Source organism: Amblyomma mixtum, chromosome 3 (assembly GCF_055824585.1).
Source record: "Amblyomma mixtum isolate Tamu chromosome 3, ASM5582458v1, whole genome shotgun sequence".
Lineage (NCBI taxonomy): Eukaryota > Metazoa > Arthropoda > Arachnida > Ixodida > Ixodidae > Amblyomma > Amblyomma mixtum.
In genome coordinates this window covers 367,588,916-367,604,391 of record NC_143014.1, presented here as the reverse complement: position 1 = coordinate 367,604,391, position 15,476 = coordinate 367,588,916, and the positions used below count along the sequence as shown (strand labels likewise).

At 47.0% G+C, this 15,476-nt stretch overlaps 1 protein-coding gene across 6 annotated transcripts in view; it reads left to right on the top strand.

Annotated features, from left to right (window-relative positions):
• Nucleotides 1-13,729, top strand: part of LOC149356696 (rab-like protein 6) — a 76,613-nt gene extending 62,884 nt beyond the window's left edge. For 3 of the 6 annotated variants that reach the window (XM_089584281.1, XM_089584279.1, XM_089584280.1), the window contains 3 exons: nucleotides 3,864-4,008; nucleotides 9,445-9,545; nucleotides 9,688-13,729. In XM_089584281.1, coding sequence (XP_089440407.1) covers nucleotides 3,864-4,008; nucleotides 9,445-9,545; nucleotides 9,688-9,921 — 480 coding nt within the window. In that variant the 3' untranslated portion in view covers nucleotides 9,922-13,729. The remainder of the gene's footprint in view (nucleotides 1-3,863; nucleotides 4,009-9,444; nucleotides 9,546-9,687) is intronic. The other 3 variants (XM_089584284.1, XM_089584283.1, XM_089584282.1) reach the window with 3 other exon arrangements.
• Nucleotides 13,730-15,476: the final 1,747 nt, after the last annotated feature.

Sequence of the window (15,476 nt, the reverse complement as noted above, 5' to 3'; positions counted from 1 at the left end):
TGCGGCCGACCCTGACTTCCACGAATTCAAGACGCTGTTTACGACACTGCAGACATGAACTTGAACGTCTGAAACAATCTTGTGGGAAGTGGTACACTCTTGAGCCATTTTCGTTCCACAAAGTGAGAACAGCTGTCTCATAGCTATTGCGTACAACTTATCATTTGGTCACTAGCATATGTACAATCGTTCTCACGATGGCCCAGGATCTCTGCCCCAAAATATCTGAAGAGTGCTTCCACTGAAAGCTATGTTGTCCCCAAATCCCAAAGGTGCTATATAATTATTTCAGGTCTAAGAAGAGACTAAGCAGCACAACAAGGACAACAGAAGGGAAGACAAACACGCTCCGAAGTAGCATGTGGGGAGTCTTTCCTTCTGTTGTCGTTGTTCGTTGCACTGCTTAGCCTCTCCTTAATCAATAAATCAACTAGCACAATTGCCATATACATTATTGCAAAATGACGACTTGATTCTTATTGCGAATTCTTAGGGGCCAAGCACCAGCTAGGTTAACAGTACAGATTGCTATCAATCATCACTAATTACTACTAGGAAAATAGTTCAGGCTGATTTTTCAGAAAGCTAGGATCAAGCAGTTTAAATTAATTATAGTTAGTTATGGGTTCTATCATGAGCTGTTTTAATTGTAAGACCGGCCTTCGGCTCCAGAACCTGCAGCGGCTGGTGCTCAGGGAAGACGACAACGACAACTGGCTGAACGCTGCAGTGCTCGTGCGTGCTCTTGCAGAGCCTGCTGTTCTGTCAAAGGCTGTTCTGTCAAAGTATTGCAATGTAGTGCCCCTTCAGACTACGCCCTTACTACAGTTGGTGGAGGTGCAGTGATCTCCTCACTCTGGAGTGGTAGGCAGCCAAGCACTGCCTACCAGTTCTATGATGCTCGGGGCCGTCACCCAACCTACAACACTGCTTCCCTCGGCTGTCATTTTTTCTAGCTCTGACATGGAGCATTGGGTGGCCTGGTATGAACATGGCCCACAACAAGTGGGACAACGTCATCAAGCTCACTATTGTCATCTTTTATTTTAGCCACGTTGCCAACTTGTGGTTTTGCCACCATCAGGCCGACATCTTGAGCTGAGTGGTTCTCAGAACCAGCTCGACAGGGGTCTTTGGTTGTCCCGCTGTGCATAAGGCTCATGCTGAGTAACACTTGCGAAGCCAGGCACAACAAACCCACAAAAAATTTCACCAGCTACATAGAAGATGTGGTCAACCACTGCAGACTTATCAATCGTTTCATGAGTGAAGCCGACATGATCAGGAATGTTATGTATTATGAAAGGCATTGTTGATGATGCCTTCCATATGCTCATTGCCAAGAATCCAATTAATGTGTCCGATGTCATCAGCTGCTGCCAAAGCTTCGACAAGCTGTGCAAACAGCATCGCTCCACGCGGCTTGCTGGCTTCCAGGAAGCTAGTCTTTCAAGCTTGCTTTCTTGGCTCTTGCAGGGGATGGGGCTCTGGACCACTGAGACTAGGTCTCCCTCCAGCTCTCTTTGACTACCTTTCCACCAGCACCTATGCTGTCGCTCACTCCCTCCCTCCAGTGCATCTTACAGGAGCAGGTCGCTGAGGTATTGCCACCTGCCCATCAGCAGCCACTGATCGCTGCTCCTGTGCCGTACACTGATATCGTGGTACGGCCGAGGCCCTTGCTTGTCGCCCCGCCATCTCATCGAGCCCCAGCGACCGGCGGTCCCATCTCCTTGTCCTGTTACCCACCCCTGGCCACAGCCTCTCAACTCCTGGTGCACGCAAAACAACTGGCCTATTTGCTATGCTTGTGAAATCACTGGCCATGTGGCCCATTGGTGCCACACTCGGGGACACTGTCCTCACGATTATAGGTGTGAGCTAACCTACGATCTTCTGCCGTCCTCCCTGTGTGCGTCACATGAGCCTCATCCAGATTTTTCTTCTCCACGTTATGATCTCCGCTGCTGCTGCTCGCAATCTCCTTGCCATCTTTCCTTTTCTCCGATGATCCTGTGCCAACCTGCTGTCCAAGCAAGTAACGGCTGCAGTTCCAGAGGCAAAAACTGTGCCCCCAGCGACTCGCTCAAGACCTTTTTCCCTGCCTGTAATTGTTATGTCGTATTCGTTGAGGGCATCACTGTTTTCGTTCTCAGTTGAAACCTGTGCCATTTCACTTCCTTATCCAAGACTACCCTTACACTATCGAGTTCTCCTCCTCGGTCGCTCATCTCACGACTTCATCCTTGGTTGGGACTGCCTCTCCACACATCACACTGTTGTCAACTGTGCCCGAGCTCAGCTTGAATTATCGCCTCTGATTGTCGCTCTCTTGGACGTACCTCATGCTGCCGCCACTACTGTGGTCATCACAGAAAGCAGATATTCTGCCTTTCTCCTTAGTGCTAGTGCCTCTTTCTTGTGCCACCCTCTTTTGACACACCTATTCTCTACGCACCCTCATTCCATTGGACTGACCGGTACTCAGTTTTGCTGCCACGGGCCATGTCTTTGGTGGCTCAAGCGCTGTTTATGTTGCAAACCCGTTCCCCTACCCTGCAACTTTACTCTGTGGACAATCGCTTGGCAGCGCCAACTTACCCGATCCCGCCAAAGCTTACCTTCTCGTCAATACCGCTGCTGCCCTTCAAATCAGAGCCATTACACCTGTTACCCGCAGTGACCCATCTGCTCCGGATGTTTTCTACCACTTCGTCAATGCTGCTTGATGCCTCTGCAATGAGCCGACTTTGTCACCGTCCTTCAGTGTTTTCAGTCCTCGTTCAACTATCAGCAACCTTCCTTGGGCTGAGCTACAGGTGTTGCCCACCATATTGACCCTTTGCAGCAGTGCCTGCACCAAGTCTCAACTTCGGAAGACCCCATCATTGATGAATAGGTGAGGTATACGATGTGGTCCTGGCATCGCACAGCTCTGGGGCATCATCGGTTGTCTTGGTCAACAAAAAAGCCAGTTCCATCCGGTTCTGTATGGATTACTGCCATCTGAACAAGATTACACACGAGGACGTTTACCCCAGCTCTCCCACGCATTGACGACGCGCTCAACTGCTTGCAGGGGACTGAGTTCTTTTCTTCATTGGGCCTGCGCTGTGGTCACTGGCAGGTGCCGATGGCAAAGGCCGATCGTCTGAAAATGGCCTTCATCACACCCGATGGGCTGTATGAATTTGATATCTCACTGTTCAGCCTCTGCAGCGTGGCTGCCACTCACCTACGCTAGGGCAGGGGAGAAGCTCTGAGGCTGGCCTGGCCGGGATGAGCTCGTGGGTGATTCGTCTCGCCCCGCTGGATGTACTAGTTCCCAAGCCGAACAGTGAGGGCTGTCTGTGGCGCTAGTTTCACTGTGTCGCAGGCGCCGTCCCTAGTTAGCTAGTTAGTTAGTTAGCCTGCCTCTGCTGTCTTCTGTGGCAGGAAACTCGATATTATTAAAGATCAGTAACAATGGATGGTGCACCTATTGCCACACAGTGGACACACTAGCCACAGAAGCCATTGTTAATCTCTACAGATGCTACTGTAATTCCTACTCTGAGCACGTCTTGGTGGGTTGAAGCTGTCAAATACAAATTTGAACTCTAGAATCTGAATAAATCTGAGCTTGAATGAGAAAGGGAGCATGTGATGTTGATGGAACTGTAGCGTCAACCAGATTCCATTGCGCTGGCTGCTGGTGCTTGTGTTCAGGTGAAATGAAGTGAAAAAGAAGAGGATCACCCCTTGGTGCAGGTGTGCAGGTTTAGTGAGAGAAAAGCCCTGTCCGGAGTGAATGCTGTACAGCCTCCCACAAGTGCTGGGGCTGTTTGTTGGCTTGCACATCATCGTTTGCAAAAATGGTGCAGATCAGCCGGGAGGATCCTGATGGGACGTCATCGCCAGCCGCTCCAGAGAATGCGCCAACTGAGCCTGCGCCGACATTTTGGAGTATGCCCAGCACAGACCTGAGCTTCCTGGAGAAGAGGTACAGCACCCTTTCTGGTGAGCCTGGTGAGTCGTTGTGCTTAACATTTTACGCTTCGAAACAGCATGGACGCCACATTTTGGTTGCAGATTTTGTTCTTTTTGATGGTGCACAAGACTTCAGTATGCATTAAGGGTGCGCAAATATACGATATTTCAAATATAAATCGAGGATGTTTGTATTTGATTTACATTCCTTAAAATTTCTGAATATCTGGCAGCAATCGAATACCGTGCTGACTTTCGTAGATGTGGCCATTGCAAAAGCACAATATCGGGGAAAATTATCTGCAGGTCAAATGTAAAGGGTACAGAGGAGTCCTCTTCGCTCTCTTCTCCGTTGTTTATAGCGTGCACATATCTATCCCATTGGGGTGCTGCCGGGCTTGGGACTCGCGCGAAACTCCGCTAGTGGGCTTTGCCACATGTCACACATGATGAGAACAAGATGGCCGACCAGCCGCTTCGAACACTCATAATGTGAAAGTGAGCAGTTTTAGTGTTAGTGGCCATTCCCCGCGTTTAGCCATTATGTGTGTATTAGTTTGTCTGAAGCCTACTGCTGGCAGGTGGCAACCTGCCTAGGTTGCCACCTGACAAGTTGTGATGATGTCACAAGGTCACATGACCTAGGCGGCAGGTGGCCGGACAAAACTGTTGTGTCCGGTGTGAAAGCAGCGTCCGACTGCATTATGGGCCATCAGATTCTGTGTATAAACTTTGGTAAGAAGAGGGATGAAACCGAATACCACACAGAATGCTGAGCAGAGTGTCGAATAAACGTGTGCGACCATGGAATACACTCGTTTCAGCTTCGCATGAAAGAAGACACACCACGACAAACACAGTAGCGTAGCAAATGTTTAACAGTGCGAAAATTGCAAAAACACAACTTGCTAGTGCACATATTCGCGTTTCACCTACCGTATTTTCTGGTGTATAAGACGCACCCTTGTATAAGACGCACCTGCCATATATGCAAGCTGTCACTGAAAAAGTTCGTATATGAGACGCACCCGTGTATAAGACGCACCCCAGTTTACCCAGTTAGGCTAGTGAGGCTTAATTAAACACGCTTGTGCGACTATCGCGAAATGCACCGTACCTGTGAGCAATTCTTAAGCAACGCTAAGTGATCGAAAAAGGCAACACTCACGCCTTACCCGTCCACGTTTTAGCAAAAAAGAAAGAAAAAACGATACAGCTCCCCACATGTCCATAACAACATTTTATTTCTACTTGAAACCTTCGAAGTCTTCATCTTCAGATGCGCTATCAAAAGGTTCACCCATTTCTGGAAGCAACTCGGCTGAAACATGCACTACGTACACGGAGCAAAAAAAGTTGCAAAGGGTGACTAAAAAAGAACGCCGGCTTGTCTTGACAATGGCGAGAAGCGCGATTGTCACCATCTTTTGGCGCTTCTCATTACTTTTGCTTGGGGCCTCCGAAACAGCCGCGCGTTTGTGATCCCGGAAGTCGTCATCCCCGCCGTTCCATGATAAAGATCACCTAGAATGTCGCGCACGGCGGTCCCGGTATTTAAGTATTAACCGTGTTACAACCGCGTTATTGGTAGTGATATTTTTTAGGTGAAAAAAGCTTGAGCATGAACCGGAGTAATCGATGAACTCACAAAAAAAAGATGAAAAATTCGCATATAAGACGCACCCTTGTATAGGACGCACCAGCAAGATTTTCGAAAAAAAGCCACGTCTTATACACCGGAAAATACGGTAACTGCACAAATTGGCTGTTTGATTCCTTCATTTTTCCATAATGTGTATCATACTAAACGCCCACACCCATGGCCTTTTCGTCTCGTGCCTCCCCAGTGGTGGTGGTGGTGCTGCGCCAACCTGCACTGTAGCAGTAATCCTGCTACATGTTGCTACAGATGGGTGGTTTTTGATGCACCAAAATACTATGCTAGCAACCAAGAGCCACTGTGACTGCGAGGTGCTGGGTGCGCATTCTTCTCGATGCTGGGCAAGGAAGGTCACAAAGGGAACCCAGCTCTTTACTGCTTAAACTTTTGGAACTATCATTTTAGCAACGCCTTTAGAGATGAGTCACCTATCCCTGTGAACATCCAGCTTCCTGATCCATTCATTGCTTATCATTCCAACCCTATCACTGTCACAGTAAATGGAGTTGTCGATGTTATTGATAGGCTTTTCTTAATTCTAGTCCAGGTCCAAGCGGTGTAACTGCTAATCTTTTAAAGATGATCTCTCGCATGTTGGCATTCCTTTCATCACTTATTTCAGCAGTCACTGAACGGTAGCTGTGTTCCATACGATTGGAGAACTGCACATGTTATACCGCTATTTAGATATGGGGATAATACCAATTGTAACGGCTATCGATCCATTTCTCTAACTTGTGTATGGTGCAATTACTTAATCATATAATATTTATCCATGTCATGGAACATCTAAATGGCCTGCTACTTGAAAATGAGCATTGTTTTGGGTACCGCTTTCATGCCAGACCCAATTCTTTGAGTTAGCAACGAATCTTCATCTTACCATTCACAATGGCTTGTACACTGACGCAGTTTTTATTGGCTTCTCTAAAGCCTTTGACTATGCACCTCACAAGCGCCTCATCGAATAAGTAAGTCGAGCCCACTTATAATGAACCTGAAGGACACATGGATTGCATTCATTGTATCCGAAGCTCCTAGTAAGTGGACTTCTCATTTTACAGCCAGATATACAAGGTCAAGCAAAATTGGCCCCTGTTTCTTAAAAATGTCCGTAATGCACGTAAGCAGGTTTTATAATGGCACTTTCCAAGCTCTCCAGTGGGCTCCTGTGCTCCTGCGCACTACTATGGCTACGGCGAGATCCTTTAGGGACACGGTATTTCAGATCGGGTGAATTGCAAGCTTTCACGGCAACTGTTGGTAGGTTGGCATCCTCTTCTCTGGTCGTTGACAGGGTTTGCTAGATGCAGTGGCGAAGCTAGCACATGCGCTCATATAATATAGTGCCTGCAGCGCAGAAGGCAGAGAGGCAGACAACGGACGCCATGTGATCAGCTCGGCCAGCAATGCATCCCACGTTGCTGGCATCAAACTTTCACATATCACTGCCATTGGTTGATTACCAACTGCCTGCTGTAGTTTCTTGATGCTGCCCCTGTTCTGAACTCACTGTGTTCCTGCTGCCGCTTCAGACGTTTTGCACAGCACGCACACATGAACGCTCTGACTGACCTTGTAGCCTGTCAGTGCACACCTTAACTACACTCTTAATTCCTATTGTTTTCTTTTGGGGTTGCCACTTTTCTTCGTGAAAGGGAGGGGGATGGGAGATGCTTTGTGGTCGGCGCGCTGACGACAAGTGTGTTTTTAGGCTGCGGGGGCGATTTTTCATCGGCTCCTCGTTCGCTCTAACCGAGTTGTTTTTAGTTACTATATCTGAGATGCAGTGCCATTGCCCTAGTACAAATGTCGACCATACGACTTGCATTGTTCGCAATAAGTGAGCGTTTGTTATAACTGCAGTCGTTATAAGCGGGCTCAGCTGTATAAGTTGCAACTTGATTATAATACTACAAGTGGATAGAATTTTTAGCTAACAGGCAACAATGTGTAACCAGGAACAACTTCATATCTAAAACTAAACATGTTAAATCGGGAGTGCCTCAAGAAGCTATCTTTGGTCTACATCGGTTTTTAGATTTATTAATGGCATTGTTGTAAATATTGGTTTATGGGGGTTTAACGTCCCTAAGCAACCCAGGCTATGAGGGACGCCGTAGTGAAGGGCTCCGGAAATTTTGACCAACTGGGGTCCTTTAACCTGCACCGACAGCGCACAGTGCACGGGCCTCTAGAATTTTGCCTCCATCAAAATTCGGCCACCACGGCCAAGATCGAACCCGCATCTTTCGGGCCAGCAGCCAAGCGCCATAACCACTGAGGCGGCCTGCCTGCTTGTAATTTACATTTTTCAGCTGATTCTGCCTGCTGGGAGTGACAACCACTGAGCTGTAAGCTGCATTGCCGTAACAATGGACACACAAGGAGCACAGGACGAGTTTAATGACGTAACCAATGGCAACGGCTACTGTACCGGTTTTACTTATGTGTTGATATGGAGCAAAACAAATGTTCCTTTCACAAAGCTCCTGGTGTCCTTTCTGGATTGGCGTTGTTTGAGGAAAGCCATGGGGCAGCTCCGTTAATGGCCGATCAAGAGCACCCGGACTGTAATTTTTCATTTTTCTGGGCCAAAAATAAATATATTACAGTAGGAGATCACACTGAACAGAAATAATGCGCCCTGAGGTCGCGGCAGGCCACAGCGCATGCTAGCATTCAAATTGCGCGTGCCTGAAACCGAAACCGGAAGTTTGGCGCCCGGAGCCACTTGATGCGCTAGTGGGGGTGTTCATAACATTCCAGTTTCTGCCGATTGCACAGGGTGCACTCTGGCCGAGGCATTTTATGAATTCGTAAGAACCGGGATTGTATCATCGAGATTCTACTGTAATCCATAATATGCTGCGTTAGCTCGCACCAAGTGCCTCTATTGCTCTCTCACACTGCAGCAGTGGCCTAGTGTTTTGAGAATCCTCCTATCATGCTGGAGACGTAGGGTTCGATCCCCAGTGCTTCCCAGTGACCCCACCTCGAGTAGACCAAAACACCATGTGCCATGGCACTCTTTCGCCAAAGCTGCCCTTAAAATTGATCGTCTGTCACTCACACCTTGTTTTTTCTGAGGGACGGTACCATTTCTGGATAACTGTTTAATGGGGGGTAAGAGTTATGATTGGTTGATTTGTAGCAGTGTGGACCTTATAATATTCTAGACTGTGTAAGTCAGGCTGATGATGATGATGATGAAGCCGGTTTATGGGGTTTAATGTCTCAGAGTGAGTCAGGCTGTGAGGGACACCATATTGGAGGGCTCCAGGTTATTCCAACCACGTGGGGTTCTTTGACATGCACTGTCATCGCATAGGGCCTCTAGAATTTCGCCGCCATTGAAAGGCGACCTTTGCAGCTGGGATCAAACCTGTGTCTTTCAGGTCAGCCCTGGGGTAGTGGTGTTAATGTAAGTTTATTGTGTATTGCAAGTGCCCTTTTTTTTTTAGGAAATGTGCTGTCATGTTTTGCGGAGGTTTAGGTGTTAAATGTGGTTATTGTTCTGAAGTTCTGCAATTTTTTTTGTTTTTCACTGACTCTGCATAACAAGCATGGGGCGTGGTGCATGATAGGATTAAAGCTGTTTGAATTTTGTTTGGTCACTCTACAATCAACATTTGTTGTGGTGTCTTATCAGTTTACTGTTATTGTTGATGTCACTGTGCGTGGTAAATGTGGAGTGAGAAATAAGCTTCTGCGGCAAAAATTTTGTCTTTGGATGTTCAGAATTAAAACTTCAGTTATTGTTGTTTGCTCATATTTCCTCTTTTTCTCCCCCCTCCCCCCCCCCAAACACCAAGAAGCTTCCGGTCCCAAGCATCAGCCAAAAATGGGCTTAACCAGCAGCACACCTGAGGACGAAGCTGGGGTCACCAAGCATAAAAAGCATAAGTCTAAAAAGGTGGGTGTCTCTTGCACAGGGTGCGTTTAAGCAATTCCTCTTGCTTGCTACTGGCTATGTTTGCCACTGAATCTGTTCTCTGCCAATAGGGAAGACGCTCAGTGGCTTATAAGTAAGTGTCTTTTTTTTGGGGTCCATGCAGGATGATTCGGAGCGTAGCCAGAAGCACCGAAAAGACAGGACCAAGGACAAGTCTAGCAGGGATAAGGACAAAGAGAAAGACGAATCCAGCGACAAGTCGAAGAAGAGGTCTCACCGCAAGCAGCGCAAGACTATGGAAGAAAGCGCTTCTGATGCAGAAAGGCTGGAGGCTTTTCTGGGCGCCGCCGATGATGTCGGTGTAGAGCGAGCAACTGAGGCGTACGAGTCCTTGTGACGCATCCACTCTGTACATAGTCGGGCCTGTAGAAGCGCCAGTTTGTGCGGAGTGTCACTGACAGAGCACGAAGGATGCATGCTACCATTACAGTGGACGAAGGTGTACCAGGTTTAACACCAGACTGACAGGAAACTTAAGCTTGGCCAAGGCCAGATTCACTGGTGTAAGTGTCCTCTATGCTGGTAGTGCTGCTGTCGGCTTTAAAACTTTTACAGAAGCTGATGCTTAGGATACGGTGCCAACACTCGATGTATGCTAACCACCATTTTGATGCCTGCGCTGAGGTAACCGCAGCCCAGTGGTGTGGGGGCTGCTGAACCCGTGGAGAGGCATCACTGCCAGACCAGAGTTGAAACTGGTGTGCTTGTGCTGACCACACGAACTGCAAATGTGCCACTGCTGTGATGCTAGCACATGCTGGCATGTGCGCAGCTGTGTGCTGTATTGTTTAACTGATGGCTGTACATTTGCTTGCTGCCAGCAACACTTATCACTGGTGCGTGAACTCACATGCGACAGGTGTGGATTGGATGCTGGCATGTACCAAGGTTCATGTTGAGGTAGTTTAGTTGTGGTCAACACTCATGGCGCTTTGACTTTGTAGCTGGAAATGTCAGCACCGGGTATCCCCAGTCTCGGAGGAAACCCTGACAGCAGCCAGTGTTGACATGCCCCGAGGCGGGCAGTGCACTGTGCACGGGTGTAAACATGCAGTTTGCCTCTCCTGTCTTCATCTTTGCTTGGGGCGGCCTGCAGTACGGTGAACCACGTAGATGACAGAAAAGGAAACGAAGGGGTCACAATCGGAAAAACATTAGTGAGCAGCAAACAGCAAACAGTCGCATTGAGCTGTTGTCCTTTCGGAGGCATTTCTGGGACACGCTTAAGACACTACTTGACTCAGAGGCTTAATTGGAGAGTGTAGTTTGTTTCTGAGGAGCCGCTCAGAAATGTGGTGAGTGCGAGTTTTCTTTGCTCTGCCCTGTAGCATCCGGATAAATTTATTTTACAATAAGACTAAGTGCACACACTCTTGCATGTAAACTTTTCAGTAATACCTGGCATTGTTCCAGTTGCAACAGCAAGTATGAACTTGTTGTTGCTTTAAGAGCAGGGTGTGCTCTGTATAAAATTCCACATGGTTAAGAAGTACTCATCTAACCCTGCCTGACAGTCTGGTAACTGTATTGTAAGGTGGCTCGACAGGTATTGTTCGGTGCTTCTGTGCAGCTGACAGACACTGCTGAGCTCTCTTTGTTGCCCTGAGTTATTTGGGTGGCTTGGCAAATTCCGGTGCATATGTCTCTGTGAGTAAATGCAACCATCTTGGATTTTATGGATCTGCGTGGTCATTGTGATGAGCAATCATTAATGAACTTGTTTAACCTGTTTATCCTGTATAAAAATGTTCTGTCTGGGGAGGTTTGAGTCAGTTAATCTCAATGCGATCGCTAACCCTCCTTTCTCAATTTCCTTTTAAAGTTTTGATGCTTTATTTTGTTTTTTTTGCTGTGCTTCTTAATAACCTCATGTTTGTAATCTTTCAAATGTCCAGGCCATAAAGTTAAGGTGGAATCGATGTGCTATGCTTATCAAAAGCAGTTGCCCATGAATGCTATTGCAATTTTTGATAGTTGGTCGCCTGGGTTGGAAAGTTAACAGGGTTATTTTACGAACTTTGACCGACCTGTATAGCTCTTGTGTGTATGTGTTTTTCCGACTTTCCTTTTGAAAGTTGGAATGTGTGCCTCCCTATTTATAGCACATCATAAAATGAGACTAGAAATGTTTGGTTTCAATGACATAAAAGAAAAGGCTCTGAGACTATGCACTCATTTTTTTGTTTATAAAATTAACATTGATAACATCCTGTGGCTGGCTCAAGAAACTCTACAGAACAGTCTGTTCTGGCTTTTGCAGAAAACATTGTACTGATAGCTTGTCTTTTGAAGCAATTTATGTAGACAAGTTGCTAGTGTGTTGTGCACTTTTGGGATACCGTATATACACTATTGTAAGTCGACCCCCATATCTCATGCCAGGAAAAAAAAGAAGGGCATGCCCTTGGGCACATTCCAAAACGAAAGACTTGGAGGACGTGTAAGCTTCATCTTTAAGAGTAAAATGCGATAGCATTATCTCAGGCAGCCACAATTATCAGCAGCCGCCATCAGCCGCTGAGGGCGGCTCGGCACGTTGACGGAGCAGCTGCTCAAGGCCAGGGCAAAGAGTGTCGCGACGAAGCCGCTTATACTGTGGCAACACCAACAACACAGGATTTTTAATTTCACGACCCCTTTCACGCTCTCGTGTTAAAATGTAATTAGTTGGTGGACTACTCGTCCACACTTGCGCTATCGTCCTCACTAGTGCTGGCGCGATCCCTTGTTTTAACGTCGTCCCGTGAAATCCCGTACGTCACAAACAACCGCACCATGCCATCACGTACAACAGCTGAAAATTTTGACTTGCTGCAGCTGCCACACTTGTATCACCCACTTAGAGACGTCGAACTTGTGACTCAGCGTGCAATTGTTAGTTTCTTTGGCGTAAAGAATGACAGCCATCTTGAAAGCAGCCTTGAGCAACTGCCGGACACTTACCGGACCCGGAGCACAAATGACGATTGACGAATCGCTACATCAAAAACTGGTAAAACGCGGCCAGGAGTCTTCAAATGCGTCAAAGAGAGCCCAAGGGAAACTGTGTGCTATGCATAAGCGGCGTCGGCTCTTTCATCAGCTACCAACACTACCAGAGCCGTTGCCGTTCTGATTGGTGGAGCTGCCATGATTGGAACAGCAGCCCTTCCATCTACTATTGACACTCTCTTGAGTACTGCATACGCGGTTGAAAGTAAAGGAAAATTCTTCCAAAAAAGCATGCAGAGTAGCCAAAGACTACTGGGTAGATCCACAGAGCAAACAAAATTGCAACTGCGCTGTAGCATCCCTGATGTCTCCCTTTATTTATGGTGCTATGCCTTGGTTTCGATTGTAAGTCGACCCCCCCACTTCGGATTTTCAGGTAAAAAAAAAAACAAAGGTCGACTTACGGTCGTGTAAGTACGGTATATTGTTATGAAGCCGGAAATGTTCCTTCCATTATGATTGCAAAGCACTACATCTGTGTGTCTTTAAGTCATTGTTAAACTGGTGAAGAGGTGAGGCTTTGACACAGAGCAGTGCCGTTAAAAAAAAAAAAAAGCATAGTTTTGATCAAATAATTGATGTGAGCAGTGACATATCACCTTCCACAAAATCACGTGTCTTGAGAGTCATGTGTATCTTAGAAGTATTTCTTGCTGGGCGAGTTGGTTCATGGTTTTAAATTGGCAACAAATTGCGCTAACACTCAAGATAGACACGAGAGATGAGGCTGGTGGGATTGGCGCAGTCCCGTCAACTTTGTCTGTCGTGTCTTGTGTGTTAGCGTAATCTCTTGCCAAACTTGACAGTCATACATTGAAGGCACTTGTGTGTGTGTGTAGAGAGACTATTTAGGTGAGCTTTCTTTAATTTGGTGGAAGACTCCCCGGATCGAAAGCAAGGGAAGGAGACTAGTGAAGCAGAGTGGCCTGTAGTACCACAGACAGCAGACTCATTGCAGTATGTCTCTGCTGTAAATGCCTCACTTTTGTGGATCGGCAGAGCTTCAGTGCTTGTCTCCAGGTGCCATGGGAACAATCGGTAATGCACAATATGTTTGTGAGGAAATACATTGGTGTGCTGCCTTGGAACAACTGTACCACAACATTTAAACAGCTCATTAAAGCCTTCCTTAATATGTTTATGCCCACCAGAAATGAGCAAATTTTTACTATGTATTAGCTGATTCACCATGCATGGTAAGTTGCAGTGAAATGGGAGCAGTGCTGTCTATATAAGCACTCCTTTGTTTGCTGATGTGTGCACAGACCCCGTAAACAGAGCCAGGCACTGAAGTGTCGTCATTTGGAACGGGAAAAAAACTGCATGAAACCCTCGAACACTGTTTCTTTGTGCTGCTCTACAAGGTGAACTTTTAACAGCTCGCTCAACTGATTGCCTCGCTGAGGTGTCATGCAAAGACAGTCTGACATTTACTAATTGCAGAGTCCTCTGTTCTTACCTAGCATTGCTATCTGTAATATGAATTAAAGAAAACCTTCCTGTAGATATGGCATGTGCCATAAGTGAATGCAGTAGGAATGATGCTCAAGTAGTACGGCACACTTAACAAGAGCAGTGGAAGGGTCCACTTGCAGCAGTCTCCCTTCAAGCTAAACATTGCAGTATCTTGTAAATCTCTTTGATGGAGGCGAAATTCTAGAGGCCCTTGTTCTGTGCGATGTTAGTGCACGTTAAAGAACCGCAGGTGGTTGAAATTTCCGGAGCCCTTCACTATGGCGTCCCTCGTAGCCTGAGTCGCTTTGGGACGTTAAACCCACATCAACAAAACCAAAAAATCAACCTACGGGACTGGATGAGCCTTCCCATGTAATTTAGGGCATGTTCCAGTGCTCTTTTCTCAACAACCTATGAAGATAGAGGCTACCTGTTTATATAATTTTGTTAAGTGATTTGTGCTCTTTTTCACTCAACGAGAACTAGTAAAAAAAAAAGGTGTTCTGTGTTGTTCACTCGGTCTAGATTTAAGCGCACTTTTGGTGTTTCTCTCTGTAAAAGCAAACAGTACAATGCCTGTGCCCAATTTTTAGTCTCGTCGCGAGTGGTTTTTTTAGTTTGAAGCGAAGCGTAGTTTTCTTCTAATAATTTTGAAGCATATATTTCGAATACTTGTGGCACCCAAAAGTGGGGGAACGGCACAAGAGACATTTTCAGAATCGTATTTTTTTTTAGCTCCTAAGGCCATTACATGCAGAATGGTACACCGAAGCTGTACTGACGTTTTGCGAAAGTGGCCGTCCGAAATAGGGTACTCGCGTAATTTGCGCACGACCAACTTTTTGCCCCGATTAAAAAAAAGACGAATATTTTGCGCTCTCTGCTGCGCAAGACCACCGGCATGTACTCGGGTGCTCGCAAGGCAGCTTGGGAAGATCGGCGCGGGCCGCGTCGCCGTGTGCGGTTGCGAAAGGTTGCGGCGTTTAAGCGGCTCGCTCGTGCTGGCGGTCGCTTTCCCGGAGGAACAGTTGCGCGCGCGTCCGAATCCAAAACTACCGAACCGTTTGCTGTGTTCAGCCGGGTCACGCGCGGTACGCCCCGTTTGATCGCCCGTTATCTCCCTTTCTTCCTACTGCTGGCTTCTTCCCGATTGTATCGGTGACTGTTAATTGCTTTGAGCTGCGCACGCGACGTCATGCTGTCCCGTGGGGAACTGCCCAGCGTGGGCGGTGCGGTGGTGTGTATGCGTCTTTTATTTGGAGTCTACTTTTTGTTGGCCATGAGGGGTGCTGCGAGAAGGGGGTTGCGGCAATGTAGCGTATATATTGTGCGTTATGACCTTTATTGAGTTTTTAAGGACATATTCAGAAAATTTTCGCGTGATTTGCGCTCCCTCTTTTTGAATTAAGCCCTAATTTAAAGAAAAAAGTGCTCAAATTACGCGAG